General features: G+C 31.0%; 4 protein-coding genes across 4 annotated transcripts; 2 read left to right on the top strand and 2 right to left on the bottom strand.

Moving 5' to 3' along the window:
- The first annotated feature begins 2709 nt into the window (after positions 1 to 2709).
- Positions 2710 to 3953, top strand: LOC126660542 (uncharacterized). Its single transcript, XM_050354107.2, has 2 exons — positions 2710 to 3256; positions 3560 to 3953. Exons 1-2 carry the CDS (start codon positions 2710 to 2712, stop codon positions 3589 to 3591), a joined length of 579 nt encoding a protein of 192 aa, XP_050210064.1. The 3' UTR covers positions 3592 to 3953.
- A 2889-nt stretch (positions 3954 to 6842) lies between these two features.
- LOC126661429 (classical arabinogalactan protein 9) lies at positions 6843 to 8910 on the bottom strand. The gene is made up of 2 exons (XM_050355285.2): positions 8231 to 8910; positions 6843 to 7118 (listed from the first exon to the last, which is right to left on the bottom strand). The coding sequence occupies exons 1-2, from the start codon at positions 8852 to 8854 to the stop codon at positions 7035 to 7037; spliced, it is 708 nt and encodes a 235-aa protein (XP_050211242.1). The 5' UTR covers positions 8855 to 8910; the 3' UTR covers positions 6843 to 7034.
- A 7452-nt stretch (positions 8911 to 16362) lies between these two features.
- Positions 16363 to 18389, top strand: LOC126662242 (upstream activation factor subunit UAF30-like). Its single transcript, XM_050356151.2, has 2 exons — positions 16363 to 16778; positions 18005 to 18389. Exons 1-2 carry the CDS (start codon positions 16461 to 16463, stop codon positions 18122 to 18124), a joined length of 438 nt encoding a protein of 145 aa, XP_050212108.1. The 5' UTR covers positions 16363 to 16460; the 3' UTR covers positions 18125 to 18389.
- Positions 18390 to 18865: 476 nt separating this feature from the next.
- On the bottom strand, positions 18866 to 20410 carry LOC126660543 (putative UPF0481 protein At3g02645). Its single transcript, XM_050354108.1, has one exon. The coding sequence runs from the start codon at positions 20408 to 20410 to the stop codon at positions 18866 to 18868; it is 1545 nt and encodes a 514-aa protein (XP_050210065.1).
- Between the last annotated feature and the right edge of the window lie 1293 nt (positions 20411 to 21703).

Below are 21703 nucleotides of genomic sequence, written 5' to 3' on the forward strand. Positions count from 1 at the left end.
CCTTTGAGTTAAGCCAGGCCGTAAATCTTGGGCTTCAATTTTGATGGGTTATGGAAACTCTGGGTCAGCGGGACCCGTCATATGATAAAACCAAGAGACTGAACAGTAGCGCTGGTAATTTGTGTTATCCTGTAAACCGAATAACGACCGGTTTAACTAATCGTGTTAAATATTAAATTCAAACACGACTAGTTTATTAAACGAATTAAAATGTGTCGAATTATCTAATCTGTTTACTAACAAAATTATAATAGCCTTTGAAAGAGATCAATATCTATAGTATGAGGTTCAACCATTTGCTGAGCCCCGCGCATGTTTAATCTATTTAACATATTTATTTCTAACATATTTAACTAATTTAATTTAGCTTCAATTAAATAAAAATAATCAAATAATAAACATCCAAAATTATCATAAATTTTAATTTAGAAAAATTAGTACATTATATGAGTATATATGGTCACATAATATAATTTAATTAATTAATATAAATAAAAATATGTTTAACCTATTTAATCCGCTATTTAACTATGTTATAAACGGGTTGACCTGTTTATGACTCGAACTCATATAAGTTCAAAATATTTTTTTAAATATTAATTAATATGCATCTATAAAATTTACTTAAAGTTTTAACTATAAAAAAATTAAAAAGTTTATGATTACGTACTAATTTTTTTAAAAAATAACACGGAATCTTAACCTAAGAATTAATCTATAATATTTACTTTTTCTATATTATCAAAATATTTTTTTTAAAAATTGATACCTTAGTATAAGATTATGACGATATGAACAAATAATTTATTATATATAAATGCCTATAAACTCTAACAATAGTGTTACTTTAGTATAAATATTTGTACACTTAGGTGTTATAGTGAAAAGTATTTGTACATTTAGACGTTAATATTAATTCTAAAACGATATCTTCAAAAGAAGTTTATCCATAATTCACAATCCATAATTTTGAATCAATCTATCCATTTAATAATTAGTATAGTTGTCACTACTAGAAAATATTAAAAGAAGAAACTAAGTTGGTAGCATAGAAATCTATCTATAACAAATATAAAAATGTATTCGCGGGGCGAACACTTCCATTCACGGACAAAAATACCCTTTAAAATACCCTTTACATATTTTGACATATTAAAATATTTGTGTTTAACAAATAGAAAGATGGCATTTCTAATCCATAAAGAAAACATATTAAAAATAATTATCGCAATAGCTACCATTATATATTAAATTCCTAATCCTAAAAGGAATTGTGCAACAACTATCATTATGTGTTAAATTTCTAATTCTAATAAAAATAGCACAGATATATCACTATATATAAAATAATATGACGAGTTTCATTAATATTAAATAATCATATTATAATATTTGTGTTAAAGTTTTGATATTTTTGATATTTATTAGTTATATACAATAAAAAATAATATAAATTTGTTTCAATCACATATCATTTTTTAATAACAACAATATCAAAAATTAAATATATTGGTTAATTCTAACTTTTTAACATTTTCAATAAAAGAAATTAAAATTTTATAAAATAATTAAACAAAACAAACTAAATACAAGTCTAATAAAATTTAAATTATAATATATTATTAAAAAAATATTCAATTATAATATTAGATAACGGGTCATATAGATATCGTTAACGTGCGTAGCACGTGGCCAAAAAAACTAGTACAATAAAAAAATTAAAGATACAAGAGATTAATAAAATCAGTACACCCAAAAATTTCCACCAAAAAACGAATATAACCGATATAGTATATATTTGTATAAGATCAAAATTTAAATTCAAAAATTAAATTAAAAGCATAAACTGAGATATAAAAAATTTAATTTAAGAACTACAAGAAAACTAATCAAGATACCAAGTTTCTGATCATCTTTTGCAATCCACAAAACCTGTTCTACTCCACTTTGCAAGTTAAATATAAGTAATATAATTAACTAACAAATAAACAACTGTTAATAAAATATATTATAGTTTTTTCTTTGACAAATAAAAAGTATGTAATTATTAAGTTTTGCTTTTATAAATTGACATTACATAAAATTTTCAATAGCATAAGTATCTTCTAGATGATTTAAGACTTAATACTTTAAAGTAATTATAGATTATAAATGAATAAATATAAATAAATTTACAATTTCTAATAAAATTATAAAATCATCCTTATGAAAATTAAATACTTTAAAAATACATGATAATTTTTAAAATTAGAATCATACTACGAACCACGTGTGAAACACATAAATCGACACTAGCTTAAATAAAGGTTTAATCATAAAAAAATATCCCATTTTTTGAAATTTTTTGTTTATGGCCCAAATTGAAATTTTTTAAAATCTTCAATTTTAGCCCATTTTTTATTTTTCAGTTTCAATTATAGCCAATTGCTCAAATAAAAGTGAAAAAAAGTTTAAATATGTCGTTCAGATTTCTTTATATTATTCTAATTTAACATCAAAAATTCCAAACATGAAATAATCTAGAACGCATATTGAATTTTTTTCATTCAAACTCGAGCAATTGACTATAATTGAAACTGAAAAAATGAGAACTTTGAGGGAATTTATCTGAAGGGACCAGTTCTTCGGTTTCCCCCGAAATTATCAAAGTCTGTTCTGAAGTCTCTTTATCTGGTACATCTCACTAACCTGTCTGATTCTAATATACAAATGCTTTTATCTAACTGTCCGATTCTTGAGCTTTTACATATCATTAAGGATTCGTCTGATGATATCGAGACATTGAATGTCAACTCATCTTCCCTTAAAAAATTTCAGTACTTTGATCTTGACAGAGAATCTAAGGTTGTTATTAATGCTCCAAACCTTGACAATCTTAGCATCAGTGTTTATAAAAAGCTTAACATTGAAGTTAAAACTCCTAGTTCAATTGTTAAAGCATGGTCATATTTGACTCGATTGACTCGGTTAATAGTCTACAATTGTGGTGATGAATGGTCATATTTGCCTGTTATGCTCTGCATAGCTCCAAATCTGAAGTTTATCAGTTTTTTGAATAAACCATATTGCACCTTCGCCCATATGAGTTCTGCAGTGGAGATGAAGCCCGAACAAAATGTGGCGCTGTGTTTGAAGTCATCACTTGAGAGTGTGGAATTTAGAGGCTTAAGAGATGTTTCAGGAGATCTGGAAGTAATAGCGTATTTCCTCAAATATGCTAAGCTCTTGAATAATGTTGCTATAACTTGCTGTGATGGTAAGCCAGAGAAGCAATCAGAAGTTCTAAGAAAAGTTTTAATGTTTCCAAGAGCTTCAAGCACTTGTCTGATTTCAGTAGTTCGTGAGACTAAATAGATACATATGCTGTTGATTTATCATTAGTTTAGCTTGTAATTGTTGTCTCTTTTATCTTAACTCTAATGCCGATTTGTACCCTTTGAAGTTCTGAGAACTTAATGATTTGCTACACTTCCAATCAGCAATATTTGTACGAGACAGGGTGACTCTTTTCTTGTTTTTAAGCTTATTGCTATTGTTCTCTTGGTATACTTTTATGCAGTACTCGTCTCTCTGATCCGTCTAAACCCGTAAATTAGTTGGTGACCGAGGATTGTGCAAGGAGGCAAGTTGGTCTATCGGTGAGAATTCTTCCCAACTTTGTGATTTTTTCCCTTCAGAATTATATGTTTCTTTTGATATGAAATATAGAAGAAAAACTAGTACTTCTTTACTTACTTTATCATTTACTGTATATGTGATTCTCTGAGCAATCAGTAGTTATTAGAGTAAATAGGGGTGAGTAAAATGTCTAACCAACTGAATTAACCAACTAAACTGATGACTTTCGGTCTGTTCGGTTTTAGGAATTTAATAGTTTTGTCTTAGGTTATTGTTTGAGATTTGGAATGTCCGAATTAACCGCACCGACCAAATATTTGTTATTTGTTAAACTTATTTATAAGTTCTTTGTATTTGTGTCGGTTTTTAATCAAGCCAATCGAATTACCGATTGATTCGGTCCGCTTTAGTTTTGAATATTTTTTCCCGCCAGTTTGATTTTGGTTAATGTTTAATGTTTGATCCGTTGAATTTTGAACATTCGGTTGATTGGTTAGTTCAATTTTGGGGTTCTTGGTTCATGCCGAATGGACCGAATGCCCACCCCTAACTATAAACACAAGTGTGACAACTAGTGTATTAAAAGATTTAATGTTTTAAAGGACACTAAACTTAACTTTTGTTTAGTAGCAAATGTAAACTAATTTTTATTTTTACTTATCTGATCCCTTAACTTTCTTTATTAGTCTTCAGTTGAGTCCTTTTTCAATGTCCATTTCCAGCGTGATTTCAACACTATGATTACTCCAAGATTGCTTGTTGGATCTCTCTGCAATTATATATTTTGGTTTGTATTCCCCTCTCTATAAGTTGTCATCCCCTTCTATATAAACTGTTTGCAATTAAGAAATCCAAAATTATTTCAATTAAGCTAGTCTAGAAAGAACAAACAAAATTGAAAATAGTAGAAGGATTATATGCCGATAAAATATATTAATATCGTTTTTTGTAATTTCAGTAATTATTTCTAGTTTTTTCCATTCAAGCTATGAATTTTTTATTTTTTTAGAATTATAATACCTGTTCAAAAATCTCATTGATTGGTGCTAATGTGAATGTCATAACCCATCTTACCGTGTCTTTCATTTTTCAAGTTTGCATCTATGTCCCATTTTTTGTGTGTGTATGCATGTATCGGCCAGTTTGATATTCGTCGAACATAGCTACTACTGGAGTCATTGCTCGAAAGAGTAATAGAGAGTGGTTGTTTGGTCATAGCGTTCTTCAAGCAAAACTCTAGGGCGCTTTAGATGGTCTTGAGACATCTCGAAATCGAGGGTATTAATATATTATCCTTGAAGTAGATAGTAAGTCGGTTGTGGAAGTTCTTCGAAATGGCATTAGGTTTAATGCAAACACGAACCTTCTCAACGCTAAATGGCGTATTTGTGCCTGTCTGTGTCGTTCTTTATAAAAATTTGTCGGAAGGTATTATGAGCTATATTATGGAAGACATACTGAAGGTTTTATTCCCTCGCAGGTGTAGAGCTTCTTAATTTTTGTTCTGTCTTTGGCTAATGTAATAAAAAAGAGTAGTTTATACAGTCAAGTTTTATTGGCATATTCGTGCGATGTAATGAATGAAACTTGTAGTAAAAGTTAGTTTATCAATCAAGAATAATTAATTTTGGGAGTGATTCAACTTTACACTATTTTAATTTGATTATAATACTTTGATCTGTTTAGTTTAGTATTTGGATTAGCTTTCTTGTGGTTCCTAAATTAAATTAGTTATATCTCAGTTTATGCTTTTATGTTAATTTTTGAATTTATATTTTGAGCCTATAAATATATACACTCTAGGTAGCACGGAAACGGAAACGGAAAACGGTAACGACATAAAACAGACACGGGAAAACGGATTTTTTTTAAAATAAAGGACACGAAACATGGTGGAAACGTATAAATAATAAAAAATATAAGAATATATGTATAATATTAGAAATTATAAAATATTATATATATTAAATTTTGTTTATATATTTATGTCAATTAATAAAACAAATCACACATAATTGAATTCAATAAAAATAAGAAGATAAGTTTTATTTTAGATAAAATAAACAAAAAATTTGTGGGTAATTGATTCAAAAAAATTATTAGTTGATAACTTTTTAGATTTTTTTATAACTATATATTTTTTTTATTTACGGAAACGGCCCGAAACTTTCCTTATGAGTTTCCGGGAGTTTTTGAGAGTTTCCTGTTTCCGAAATGTTACTGAAACGGGACATGCAACTTCGTCGACGTTTCATGCTTCTTAGTATACACTCGATCGATTGTATTCATTCTATGCTACCTACCTAGTTTCCTCTTTTATTATTTTCCAGTAAAGATAAATAATTATATTAATTATTAAATGGACAAAATTACAGGTTAGTTTGATTTCATAATTTTTACTATAAATTTTGAATTGATTCAAAATTTATAGATTATGGATTATGGATAAACTTTTTTTGAAGATATTTTTTCTAGAATTAACAATTGATAACATAACAGTAACACCTCATAAGGGCGAAGCAACCTCACTCGGACGGGATAATGCTAAGTCAAGCAATTGGGGGGACGCGGGTCGAGATACCATAATAATGCGATAATGACGTTGGAAAAAACGTAGAGACAACTTGAATACATTAGAGTATCTCGGCATAAATGAGAAACGAAGAAGGCAGAAACGCATTATAAACTGAAAACTCGGACAAACTATGTACAAAGATAACAATCTTAATAAACATTTGGAGACCACAAACAGTATCTGATACATGAAAAATGTTCCTTGCATATCGCGATTGTATATCCGGCACTGTATTTGAGAAGCAACAGAAAGCTGCCACATCAGCTAATTGAAAAGTGGGGACCGAAAAAAAAGAAGAAATCCGCTACATCAGGTTTGCACAGGGTAAACCTATAAAAGGCACCTTACGTGAAAACCCTAAAGGTAATTTTTTTTTCAATATCTTTCTTTTTCTCTTCTTCTTTACCTACTGAAATTGATTTGAACGTTCGAATTGCCGCTTTCCCCCACCGGTATTCAACCTGACATCTGTTCTTCTTATCTCTTTCAGGTACATCCCATAACTTATAGATCAGCCCGCCGGCAGTTATTTATCATGATTACAATATATAAATTTTGAATTAATCAGAATTTATAAAAATTCTAAATCAAACTAATTATAAATTTATCTATTTACTAATTAATATAATTATCACTACTAAAAAAATAGTAAAAGAGGAAACTAGATAGGTAGCATTAAAATAGAATAAAGAAATCCGGGAAACAAGAAATTAATAAAATCAATACACCCAAAAATCTCCACCAAAGAATGAATACAACCGATCGAGTGTATATTTTTGTAAGCTCAAAATATAAATTCAAAAATTAACATAAAAGCATAAACTGAGATATAACTAATTAATTAATTTAGCAACCACGAGAAAGCCAATCCAAACACCAAGCTTCCGATCATCTTCTGCATTGAGAAAGCTTTTTCTACTCCACTCTGCAAGTTAAACATAAGTAATATAATTAACTAACAAATAATAAACCGTTAAAAAACTATATATTATAATCTTTTTTTTAATTATAAGCGTTAGACATCAAACTGTTAGGTCGTTAATTCAACTCTTTCCATAAGCGACCCCACTTTCCAAATACACAAAAAGAAAGTTGAATTTAATTAACATTTAAATAGAACTGATATTAAAGTGATAAAAGAATGATCAATGAGCGAGTGAATTATGAGGATCGTGTAGGTTTCGGTTTTGAATCTCTACATGCCATGTTCATTTATGTAAATAATAATCTATATCTTCTATACGGTGTAAATTTCTTTTTTTTTTTAATAATTTCATGAGGTGTCTTGAACGAGAGTAAATAATAATCTATATTTTCTATACGGCATGAATTATTTTTAGTTGTATAGCTCACACGTTCAACTTCTAACAAATAAATAAAAAACAATATATATAAAAGTACTCTATAATGATTTTTTTATTTCTATCACCCAAATTAATCTCTAATAAATTAAGGTGTATAAAAGTTCTATTAATTTATTACTTTCACGTGCTCCATTTTTATATTTTAAATGTCCATTTGAAATTGGATGTAATTCTTACTTTCACGCCAAAGACAATGAACCATTTAAAACATAAGCAAAGGAACATTGTGGTCCCTGAACTTATATATTATAATCAATTAACTAATACTTAACAATTTTAATTAATTAAAGAAAATATTCTATAATATTAAATCAATTAATTTGCAAATTGCACAAAACGGGTCCGTTCATGTACCGTGCGTGATTTCCTAATTTAGAGGTTAATTAACCAAAATAGAGAGTTTTGTCCTTAATTTACTTAAAATATCTTAGTGGGAGCTAGCCGACTCCAACTTATAAATTGAGGAACCACAATGATTTTTTCTTTAAAATATTATAAAAACACTGAACGAAACTAATTTCTATAAAACAAATTATAATGATCTTAAGGATATGATGAACTAATCAGATTTAGATTGGTTAGATCTTAATTAACAGATTATAATCTAGTGATTAGCATTAATGCAATATAATTTAATCATTTTGTACGTAAAATGTATGAAAAAAATACATACCACATCGGTACCGGCTGGTCCCGGAGAAACGGCACCCAAGCTAGGAGCCGGAGCCGGACCAAGAGGCGGAGACGGTGGGCTCAAAGCTAAAGGAGAAGGAGCCGGAGCTTTCAGTTTCGTTTTACTTGGAGATGGAGCTGGCACTTGTGCAGGTGGAGCAGCCAGAGGGGCCGGTGGTGGAACAGCTGGGGGAGGACTTGCCGGTGGAGGAGGAGATGCAACCGGTGGTGGAGGACTTGCTGGAGGAGGTGAAGCTGCAGGCGGTGGAGTTGCTGGGGGTGGAGAGGCAGGTGGAGGAGTGGCTGGCGGTGGTGTAGCTGGTGGAGGAGTTGCTGGTGGTGGTGCACTAACAGGAGGAGGAGTAGCTGGTGGTGGAGATTGTGTTACCGGTGGTGGAGCTGAAACAGGAGGAGGAGTTGTTGCTGGTGGGGGAGATTGAGTTACTGGTGGTGGAGATTGAGTTACTGGTGGTGGAGTTGAGACTGGAGGAGGAGTGGTGGTGGCTGGTGGTGGTGTTTGTGTAGGAGGAGCAGGGGTTGTCGTCGGTGGTTGTTGGCCGGAAACATGGCCGGAAATAACAATGCATAATAGAGAAACAAGAAGTAAACCTTTATTACAAGTCATGTTTGTTTATGGGGTTTAGTGTGTTTGTCTGAGTTTGTTTAAGTAGTGAGTGAAATAAGAAAGTGAGGAGAACACAATAAATAGGAAAAGGGAAATCTTGTGTGTATTGTAAGAGATTAATTAATTTAATTGCTTAAAAATGTTGGCAACTTTATTGATGTGGAATGTGTGGGACCCACTATCTACCAAACTAATTTGAGCCGTTTGATCTTGAGTTCATGATGTAGTAGGGTATTAATCGAACCGAGTCGAGTCTGAACACGGCCAAATTTGGTTCAATTTTAAAATTTGAAATTCAATTTAACTCGGATCAAATTTTGTTTTAGAAGTTCGAATTTGAATTTAATAGAATAATTATGACTTTTATTTGACTCAATTATTCATAAAAATATTTGAAATTAAATATTAATTATAAAATAAAAATAATATTATAAATACATATAAGGATAAAGGATAAAAAGTAAATTAATAAGAGTTTGATTATTCTCGTGAGCTTAATAAGTCAAATATTTTAATAGCCAGATTCAATTCGATAATTATATATTAAAAAAATAATTATTTTGGTTCAATCGGTCTGAATTACTAGCTACGGTGAGTTGTGTGTTAGTGTCAATAATGATGATTATTGGTTAATGACATTGTGGTTTAAATTTACTTTTCATCAAGTTAAAAAATGGAGGTGGTTATGAAGTGGGGTAATGTATATGATTGTAAATGATTATTAATGTAGGTCGTTACATTTTAATTAATTTTGTTTGTCAAAGACCTTTTAATTAATTGAAATTGACTTATATGAATATATGATAATAGTTGATTTATATCTCTCATTGATCTAGTTTGGTTTGCATTTGAGCTTTTGGAGTACTCAAAGTTTAAGGTAGGATAATTCTTACCACACCACAACACATTTTCTCATTTCTATATAGAATTCAATAATATTATAGAATAATATTGAATATATATTCATAAAAAAAAAATTGAATATATAAATTAAATTTGAGTAATTATAGGCCTAATCATTCAAAATAATTTACCCTTTAGTTTTTTTTTTTCAACTTATACTTTTAAAATAGTCAATTTTTAATCCGTTTTTAATTTTTTATTTCAATTATAGTCATTTATACAATTAGATTAAAGAAAAATTCACTATATTTTTTATATTGTTTCATATTGTTTCAATTTATGTTTTTACCATCAACAATTTTATATATAAAATATATTTGAATATTTTTCTCTCCAATTTAAATAACTGACTACAGATAAAACTGAAAATTGAAAAATAGACAAGATTAACGATTTTGATAGTTTGGACTATAAATAAAAAAAGAGATATTTTCGATGATTAAACGGCCTTTCCTAAATTATATCAATATCATTTAAGTATATTGATACAACTAACATAAATAAAATTGAAAAGATAAGAGATTTTATTTAAAAACTATTATCCAATATTTAATATAAAATTAATTTTTTTTAATAAAATAAAAAATTTAATTAGACCATTAGCTGATTATGCTTATGGGAAACATGATTATGAACGGTGGACCCAATTCTTCAAGTTTACTACTGAACCTTTAGTCCTTGTAGAAAATATGAATGCAGGCATTGCATTTTGGCAACTGGCATAATGTAATTTGTAAGCAAAGTTTTTTGACATAATCACCCAAATTCTAGTTGCTATGTTGGATCCATAATTTTGCTGTCGACCCATGATTGGTTCTATTGAAGCCAACATTTGCCACATTTGCATAAATAAACAAAAAACATTAGTCTTCTTGTATTTTGTTTCAACAATGGAAATTTTTTGTTTAATTCTATGATTAGTTAATATTGATGAAAAATAATTACTATTAAGTGGTATTAAGTAAAAAATTCCGATCAATATATAAACACATGTTTATTTATACTCGAAAACAATGTGGCATACTCCCATTTAACAAATTTTAATGAAGTTTATAGTTCTTACATTATAATCGTTGTAATAATAGTCACATTACCATAGAATTAGAAGAAAGAAGGAAAGGAAAAAATTAGTTAATAATGAAAAAAGAAAATGATGAATGAATCGTATAATTAAAAAGAAAAATGCAGTTATTGTACAAATTTTAAACTTTAGCAAAGTCGTAAGTAGATTATATTAACTTTTTATAATTCAGATCATCGAACAGTTTTCCAATTAATAAGAGAAATAAAAATGGACATTAGACAATACACATTCGAATCATCAATTTTTATCACAAAAAATTGGTATTTTAAATTGTGAAAAATTAATAATTTATTTGTGATATTATTTAAATTTAAAAAATTGTATTATTTTTTTATGAAACATGCTATTTTTTGGTTCTCCTTTAGTTAAATAAACTAAATACTTTATTTCAAAAAAAAACTAAATACTTTCTTTAAAAAAAAAAACTAAATACTTTGATCAATGAGCTGGAGCCATATGCACTCATTGTTCTAAAGCAAAACGTGTCCTAGCTTAACCATGTTTAGGGACATGATTATTAACAAGATAGTTAACGGGTCTTAGTCAAATTGATTTCAATTAGTAAATGAAATTGAAAGATTAAGTTTTGCTTATGAATTAATCCATGGTTAGGTGTTCTTTTTTGTGGAATGTCTATCATCCCTATAGTACCTTAATCATCATAATTTTTGCTTTTAGCCCCATCTACTTAAATTGAAATTATGAGAATAAACTTACCGTTACAAGAAAATATTGTAAAAAAATTAAAATTCATGATGATTGCACAATCATAGCCGTTTGATGTGGTGTTTTAATATTTACAAGGCAAAATTAATATTTGTTATCTACAACTTTCATCTTTCGTTAAATATATTTATAAATCAAATAGTCTGATAAGTCAATTTTAAAAATTAAAATAATTATACTCAAATTTTGATTCAATTAAAATTATCAAATCTTTCTTTTCTAACGGGACCAATCAAATAAGTACGTAAATAGTCCATACCGGACGGCATACATTATGAATATAGTTGTCCTTGTTTGTAAAATTAATGGATCAAATCGTTCATTATTTTAGCTTTTTTTTGGATAAAAGGAAGGAGGCAACAGTTTTATAAAATATTTCATTTAAAAAAATTGATAAAAGGACCAAAACTATAAAAAAGAATGTTAACTATTGACAAAAAGTAGTCATAAGCCCATATGGTAAAAGAATACAAAAAAAATTTCAAAGTCCTTATAGTTTATAGAGGTTCATATGGACCTGTATACTCTAAAGAATAGTACAAAAGAGCCCTGTCGATCATTAACACCATAAAACTTCTACTTGTCCAATATGATTTTACAATAATGTGTTAGTTAATTATAATCATTGAAAAATTAAAATGATATGGAGTAAAATGGTGCCTTTGGAGGAAAAATTGAGCAGTTTAGTCTAATTATTAACTGATAAAGATTAAGAAAATATTAATTTATATTATAAACTGCAAAAAAAATTTATTCAAGATAATTTTAATAAATGCACTATATAATAGTTCCATATATATCCAAGACAATCATTCTATTTCACTTACCTATGTGAAAATGGGAGAAAATTGCACATTAAATTAATTAATAAAGTGTGTTTTTTATAGCTAATTGGGAACGTAAAATGATTGAATTTTTGCAGCCAAATAATTAACGTAAGAATTTAAGCAACTAAAACCTAAACATTAAGCAAGTAGGACAAATATTCTTTCCCTTTCATAGTAAATCAAACCATTAATTTTATTAGTAATTAGGTGCAAAATCATTTCCAATATAAACTGTGCAATTGAAAAAGAAATATTGCTAATAGCCTAATATGGTTAGTTACGGAGCCATGATTATTGTACTGAGATCTGGAGGCCAAATTGCAATATACATTATATGTAAGGAGATAATTTTTAAAAGTTGAAAGGTCAAATCGTAATATACATAAAATTTTAACATTATTATAGATGATTTCAAAAGTTAGGGGGGCAAGGCCACCCCAGCCCCTAGCTCCATCATTGAATATGATAAAATCTTTAATCTTTATTAATTAGTGATTTAGTGATCGATTTTTTACAATCCTTAATGGAAAATCCATCATAATTAATTGTTGATTTCAATTTATGTTTCCTTGAACATCATTCTTAGTAAATACTTAGTCCATGTCAACTTCTAAAATAGACAAAAAAATATATGACTTCTCAACAATTTATATAGCATAGCCCTAACTCCAATTGAAACTGAAAGACTACGCAAACAGCATGCAGAGGTTTATGCCATATTAACTAGTCTTAATTATTCAACAAAAAAATCACTCAAAAATGCTCTATATTTTTAACCTTTTTCTTTATGGCCTAGCCTTTAAAGTATGTTAATTTTGACCCAATTTTAATAAATACATTTCAATTATAACCAACTATTTGAATTTTTTCAAAAAAGACTATTTTTTTTAAAAAAATCATGGTTAATATCATAAAAAATCATCCATTTTACACGTTTTCTCATTTTAATCACGCAGTTTAAATTTTCTCATTTTCATGCACGAACTAACACTTTTTCTCAAATTCATGCACAATATTGAGGCGTCACGGCTCCATTGATGTAATTCGCTGAGGTGAAGGTCATCTACACCAATTAATGAGTGCTACCTCGGCACCGTGCATGAATTTGATAAAAAGTGGTAGTTCGTGCATGAAAATGAGAAAATTTAAAATGCGTGATTAAAATGAGAAAACATGTAAAGTTCGTGATTTTTTTTAACATTAACATTTTTTCATTTATAGCCAAATCTTTTAATTTCGTCAATTGTATACTAATTTTTATAAGCATATTTCAATTTTAAAAAATAGATTTGGCTTTAAATAGTAAATATAAAAAGCCAAATATTTTTTGACTAATATATCTAATTGGTATATGAAAATGACGGCGTGATTAAAATGACAAAGCGAGTAAAAGTTGGTAAATTTTTATAACATTAATTTTTTATAAAATAAAGTACCAAAAAAGAGTAAAAGTCCTTTTTTAATAAACTAGGTTTGATTAATGTTTAAATTGTAGCATTAGAGTGTTAGTTAACATGGTATAGAAACACAAAGTTTCTTAGGATTCCAAGCTAAGGAGGAGTAGAGTAAAAGGGAATGAAGTAGAGTGGCCAAGTTAGTTAAACCATCATTTCCTCCAATACATAGAATTATGCCAACTTTGGACTCTTGTGCTATTTCTTTATTTAGCTTCAATATTGACTTTTTGGTTTTATTTTATTTTTTAAACTGCAAAGAAGAAACACTTTTAGAGTCTGATTTTAGAGAATTTCTCAAGTATATTATTCGGTCTACTACGTTATCTATGGACGGAACCGATGATTTTAAAACACCTCGTTAAGTAATTTCAATAATTAAATTTTCATTTGTCAATTTTTTTTTGTATATTTGATCATGTATCTTAATATAATTGGTTTAATATAACCAAATCTACCTAAAATTTCTAGTATGATCTAAAAGAAAAAATTAGTGCCATGACCACACTAATTAATCTTGAAAGTGGGAGGTGCCGTATTTTTATTTTGATGTGCTATAAAGTATAAACAATATTTTATTCAAATTTTCTTGTTTAAATAAATTGGGCCTCAACGTTAAGCTATCATGTTTTTACTTCAGCCTTACCCAAAGCTTTTAGATGCCATTAGCCCATTTTAAAAAAGGCTATCTCCTTCTCTCTTTCACCCAAAGCCTAACCCATCTCCTATATCAAAGCTCTTTTATACCTTAAGTGCCGCCCGATCTAGAGGATGTCCGTCCCACAACCGTAATATTGCCTTAATAATACCAACTTGAACTTCAGATTCGAGTAGGGATGTAAACGAAACGAGATGTTTGACATTCAACGTAATAAGAGTTTGATTCCTATCCGTTCATACAAGCTTGAACTCGACTCGTTTATCACGTACATGAACAAAGTCAGGCACTGTTTGTGTAGTACATCAACAAATGAACACGATCTCAACTCGTTTAATATTAAAACAAACGAACATATGATCCAAACATTAGCCGAATATGGACATCATAATCTAAAATGAATAGAACATGAGCACCTCATTTAAAACTTGAATAGACAGAAACCGCAATATTCAATATTGTCATATTGATGCAACGTGAAGATGAACACCTTAAATTTCGACTGGGTTTGGTTCATTTACGCTCCCAAATTTACAGTTCTAAATGTAGCGAAATGATAAATTGAATCTTATATTTGCGCAGTGAATTAATAGAAAACAAAAAGAACAAAGGATCAAAAATCTTCTTAACTTGGCACGAAATATCAAATACGTCTAAAGTCATGAAATCGGATAAAAAAAAGCTCACTACTACAGCAAACCGGTTCAAGCATACCTCTCACACCGCATATAAAACACAATCTCCATAAACTAAATAGTTAAAAAATCTAAAGTAGTCCTTACTACTTTTATAAATTTCAAATTAACACCTAAATAACATTTTTTTTAATATAGGGTAAAAAAATCTCCAATGAAGTTGCTCCTCAACTCCTCAGGCGAGAAGTAGAGGTGCTCCTCTTCCGTTTGTCGGAAAAAAATTCCCCGAATTTTCTTTTTTAAAAAAATTTTCGTCGGAAGTTTTCGGTAAGTGTGCGGTGGTCGAGGGTCGGAATGGAGCAGGTTCTGATGAATGGAGGGGTGAATTGATACGGTTTTTGCCTAGTAAAGGGGACAAGATTAGAGGTGGCCACGGTTCATAACCCGGCGGTTCCGGTTCGGAACCGCCGGATCGCGGTTCAGAAAAAAGTTGAACCGGCCCGGAACCGTCTAAGGGACGGTTCCATGACGGTTCGGAATTGGACGGTTCCGGTTCCGGTTTAGGACGGTTTAGAAAAAAAATTGAAAATAAAATTAAAATTTAATTACTAAAAAATATAATTTAACAATAAAATAACTCATGGAAATAGTATTACAAGAAAATAAAGAATTTTTTTTGAAAATAAAATATTAACCAAAAATTTAACTAAAACAAATATAACATATATTTTATTGCAAAAATAAATATACTATATGATAAAGATACATTATATATTTTAAATATATAATATATATTTATTATCAACGGGTTCGACCCTTGAACCGCCGGTTCCGATCCGGAACCGTCGGTTCATGGTTCAACAAATTTGGAACCGGCCCAGAACCGCCTTTTATACGGTTTCAGGCCGGTTTTCGTCAGGTTTCGGGTTTGACCGGTTCTGTGCCGGTTCATGGGCTGAACCGGCCCATGGCCACCTCTAGATAAGATATCTCATTCTCTTTAAATATATTTTTGATCCATTTTCACAACTATTGAGTTTTTCGATCCCATTGCACGACCTCGGGCCTTTTTGATATTTCGTGCCAAGTTCAAAGGATTTTTTTATCCGTTGTTAAAAACAAAAAAAGATGGTGTTGATTGTCCATTGTCAACTATTTTAAGGAGGAAATTGATATTTAAACAGGCGGGACAAGTTCACACAATTTTCCCTCTAACATCTATCCGTCAAACACATCCCTAAAAAACCCTTTATCCCTTCCAATTCAAAGATAACATAAAACCCTTTTCTTTCACTGAAAACCCATTTTTCCCACAAAAAATGGCGATTTCTTCTGGAATTTTCTTCTCCACCTCATCCCCTCGAACGCTGTCGTTTTTCAAGCCATCACCCACTTCTCTTCTCGTGGCGGTTCCTCCTCTTGGCGCTAACTTACGCACGTTGCGCACTGTCACCTACGCCGCCGTTTCTTCATCTTCTTCCTCCTCTTCTTCACAGCAGCAGGAGCGCCGCCCCCGTGGTATAATGAAGCCTCGCCCTGTTTCTCCTGAAATGGCAGAGCTTGTGGGTGCTTCTGAAATTCCTCGTACTCAAGCTTTGAAGCGCATTTGGGCTCATATCAAAGAGAATAATCTTCAGGTAATTTTTTTTTTATTTTGATTGAGGAAAGTTTGCGTTTTTTTTGTTTTTTTTGAGGTTTTTGATTTTGGGTTTGTGTTTTTTTTTTGGATAAGGTTGTGTATGGAGTTAGTTTGGTTATGTTTTTAAACAAGTTTTATGTTTTTTTTTTTTATGAAAAGTTATATTTAATGTTAATTTCAGTTTGTTTAGTTGTATTTGGATAAGATTTGTATGAGGAGCTAGGTAGCATTGTACAGGGAGGCACGGGACACTTGGACACATATGGCGAAATGCTGTTATTTTAAGGTTTTCTATGTAAAAAATGAAGTATCGTGTTTGAGATGTCAAGTGTCTGAAAACAATGTTTTTGAAACGGAATAAGTTGATTAAGTGTTCGTGCTACCTAGATGAGTAGTTAACCGAGGGAAATTATTTAAGGGGATTTTATTTGGATTAGTGTCTTGTTGTTATAAAGGTTGTGTTTTTGTATAAATGTCACTTTGTATGGTTATGTATTGGATATTCATTTGAACGGTTTTGTTTGAATAATGTGTTATGTTATAATGTTTGCGGTTTTTGTGTGGATAATATATTGTGCTTAGTTTTATTTGGTCAAATTGATGCTAGTGATACTGTCTCTGTTTGTCTATCTTTTGATTGCGTTTGTTATAGTGTTTTCAAAGGACTTCTTGTTCCTGAAAGCGATTTTTTTGTTGAAACAATTCCCGTGTTTATTTTTGTGCTTTTGAAGTTAGCGTTGCCTTCATAGTTAAGATTCTCAAATGCGAGTGGAGTTTATGTTTTGCAATGGGTGTGCGTCTTATACATTATCATGAACATCAATATTTCTGCTTATAACTTTGGTATCTAATGTTCTGTTTATGGAGATAATGTCTCCGTAATTGAGTTTTGTATTCGTTGTGGGATTATTACGGTGTGAGGTGGTTATGCTTTCTTTGTATCTTAGCAGCTTTCGTTTTTGCATTACTGTGTTTTTGGTTTCTCTTGTTAAAATGACATGACTAGTTATGCTTTATAGTTATTGTGCGATAGTACTGACAGCTGAATAGAGAAGGAGTTTGTATCATGTTAAAGATCAACAGGAACGGTTACATTGTTTTTCAGTGTTGTCTGTACTATGGTTTATTTATTCGCAAAATATTTTCAGCACTTGGAACTGTTATATATTGGAATGTACAACAATTTTAAGTTTGAACTGAAATGTTCTTTTTTGCTGTTTTTAGGATCCGGAGAATAAGAAGATCGTAGTTTGTGATGAGAAGTTGAAGAAGATATTTGGTGGTCGAGACAGTGTCGGGTTTCTTGAAATTGCAGGCTTGATTACTCCACACTTTCTTAAATAAATTGTAGGACAGATTTGGATCAAATTTTGTGAAGTCAGAAGTGTGGCTATCTTTTTGGGTGAAGACAATAGCGAAAAGCATGCATGTTGTTTTCTGGAATTAGTAGTATTTTCCGAGTTTTCTTAGTGCTCGAGTACAGATCCAGCTCTGCTAAGAATTTCTTGAATATGTAGGTTTTCTAATGAAGATATTGTTAGGAATTGCAGCTTATGCTATGAACATCTTTTGATGTTAGTTTAATTATAATATACTAGTTTTATGCCAACTCTTGAAAACGTAGTCGCTTTTGCTGTATGCTCGTGATCATGTGGTGCCATGTCAGCACCATGCCGGCTGTGACATTAGTATCGGCTTATATGGTGCCACATGGTCTTCAATTAATTTTATAACATGTCTCTTATATTAACAAACATGCAAGAAATGTTTTAAAAATGCGAAACATTTTTTATGAGAGGCGATACTTTTGTTGCGTAGACTACTTATTCTTCGTATATGCGAGTAATTGCCAGAAATTGAGCTGAATTTATCGCAACATCTAAAATTGCCATAAATAGAGTTAAATTCATCGCAACACTTCTAAAATTGTCGTAAATAGAGCTAAATTCATGGCAACATCATCTAAAATTGTCGTAAATAGAGCTAAATTCATCGCAACATCATCTAACATTATCGTAAATAGAGTTAAATTAAGCATAGATTTTTGTTGCAATTACATCAAAGTTGAGGGATTAAAGAAAAACGCTAGAAGCTAGAAGGCAAGCTTAAACTCAAGCTACTCAGTCTCATTTTGAAGATCCCATGGCAGCTGTAGACTGAGCAGAAAGTCTGAAGAATCATCAACAGCAGGAGCAAAATGGTAGCAAAAATGGTAAGCACCTTCCATGAAGAATACACATACTTCTTCACTAATGTTCTTAACTTTATCTTCCAATGATTTTTGTAGTATTCATTAAGCTCTTCGATAGAACGATCAAAACCCGACTTACCACCGGATGGTACGGAGCTTTTAATCCCACTAAATAGCTTTAAAACCTCATGATTATCTCCATTATGCATCAAAATTTTCTCATTTTTTAGCAGCTTCACATCTTCAACCGTTTGAATCATGGCTCCCATTAGTTCAATGTAACGGGCGAAATTCGGGGTCTCCGGTTTGGTAATAGTTTCATACGCAAGTAAGTTACGGATGATTACATCTGAATAAACGTTCAACTCGAGGGTTGGAAGACGAAGAGTTACATCATGATCCTTCTTGACAAATGCAATGTGACTAATGCCATGAGTTGTGCTGCAGAATTTAACCTTAACATCAGACAGCTCCGAGGCTCTCGGAATCAAATGTTTCTCTTCGGCTACTTCAAACGAGAACGAAACTCCAAGAAGCTGTAAGATTTTCAGAGCTAAATCAATCATTCTTACCGGGACGGCTAAGACACTGATGTTTAGTGTCTTAATCGTACTCCATAGTCGACTCCAGATACTACTACTACTCATCGAAAATGCGTATGGAGTTATTTGGGACCCTCCATACCAAACCATCTTGTAGAGAAGATCCAACAGATGAAAAGCATTTTCAAAATCCGGGCCGAAAAATCCCCCTTCAAGTACTATTGGAGAAATTCTCGAACATATTTTTACGCTCATACACGACAAAGATTCGATTTCCGACACAGATTTCGACATGGATAAAAGACAATCCAACACGAACAACGGAATTTGATTTTCAATCATCATCACATCTTTAAGGATAAAATCAAACGTAATCTTTCTTCCAAATGCGTCGATAAACTCCAACGAATCCGCATTTTGTTCCGTTTCTTGATACAGCAACTGCAGCAAGAACAAACCATCAATCACCATAATCCATGACAATGTATCATCATTAACATCAAGATTCTCGTCGTAACACCCTCTAATATCACCCGTTTTTTCCCCGATTCGATCAGCAAGAAGCTCGAATTCGGGGAAACCAAGCTGCTGATGAAGTAACTCTACTTGATGAAGCTTACATTTCTGCAACTTGTAGAGGTCAGCTGAGAAATTATGGTAAGGTCCTAAAGCTAGTTTTTGTGGTATATAGAACTCTCTATTTTTATTTTTAAGCGATGTGGTAACTTTAAATATGGTAATAAAATTGTTAGTTTCATAACCAAGACTAGCCTCATTGTTGAGTATGTTCTTCATCTGCTGTATCCATTTTTCTTGGTTGAAATTTGAGTTAAAAATGGAATGTTCTGAGATTCTTCTATGTGTTTCAATGTTGATAATTGAATCTGCAGAGGCCATTTTCTTATGTGAATTTGTTTGTAATTTGAATTGGTTGATGGTGATGAGTTTTTCAAAGAGATTTTGGTGAAATAAGTGTAAATTATGGGGTTTTTGTGTTCATTTTATTTATGAGTTGCAGTGTGTTGTCGTTTTCATTACCAGCTATTCACGTGATCAGTATGTTTGAATTTTAAAAGGACAACTTTTACCAATTCTGTAGTTGTGTTCTATCTAATTAGAGAAACTACATAATTATAGTATGGCATCACTTATTTTTTTTGATAATTTGGGAGGGAAAGTGTTTCTGGAAAAATTGAATTTACGACTTTGACAGTTTAGTGTCCATCTTATCTCATTTGAGTCACAGCTTGCTGGTTAGTATCCGAGCTTAATTTCACCCGCCCTCCCTGATTTTTGAGGTTTTTATCATTAATGTTTTCAAACTTCAATTTTGGCCATTAAAATTCTTGAGTTTCGATTTAGAAGTTGGAAAGCTTTTTTCATCCAATTTTCCTTTAATACCGTTAATGTTTGGTGACATGGCATTTAAGAAATTAAAAAAATCAAACACAGTTCATATCATCTGGCACGTCATCAAAATACCCTAAAAATTTAAAATACTCAAAATTCTCATAAAATCCTAAAATTTCAAAAATTAAAAACTAATGGTTAAAACTGAAATTTCCGCCATTCACCACATTCCCACTGTCGCCATCTACCACCAGCCCCGACACCCTTTTTGCCATCAACCACCATTTCTCAAACCTCCAATAGGTGAGTTGTTAATTTATCTGAGAAGATGAGTTCGTCCTCAGACGAATTCTATTTGTGAGTTCGTCTTCTCAGACAAACCTAGCAGAGGCGGCCACTGACGGTGGGTTTAAGTGGTAGCTGATGTACAATTCCTTGGTTCACAAGATTCCTCCACTGAGCTTACTGTGGTCTTCTCCTCAGCCAATCTGCTCCTTATGCTGAGCTGGTATTCTGTTAGGATTTCTGTCACAGAAGCTTCTATTCCACCACTGCTCCTTTGCTGTGGTTTTCTGTTTTTCCTATCTAGTGACCTCACCATCTTGTAACAACTTTCTTTGTTTTTATCCTTTCAGTTTGTGTTTACTGTGGTCTTCTCCTCAGCCAATCTGCTCCTTATGCTGAGCTGGTATTCTGTTAGGATTTCTGTCACAGAAGCTTCTATTCCACCACTGCTCCTTTGCTGTGGTTTTCTGTTTTTCCTATCTGGTGACCTCACCATCTTGTAACAACTTTCTTTGTTTTTATCCTTTCAGTTTGTGTATAAATAGAGGTAGATTT

This window comes from Mercurialis annua, linkage group LG8 (assembly GCF_937616625.2).
Source record: "Mercurialis annua linkage group LG8, ddMerAnnu1.2, whole genome shotgun sequence".
Classification (NCBI taxonomy): Eukaryota; Viridiplantae; Streptophyta; class Magnoliopsida; order Malpighiales; family Euphorbiaceae; genus Mercurialis; species Mercurialis annua.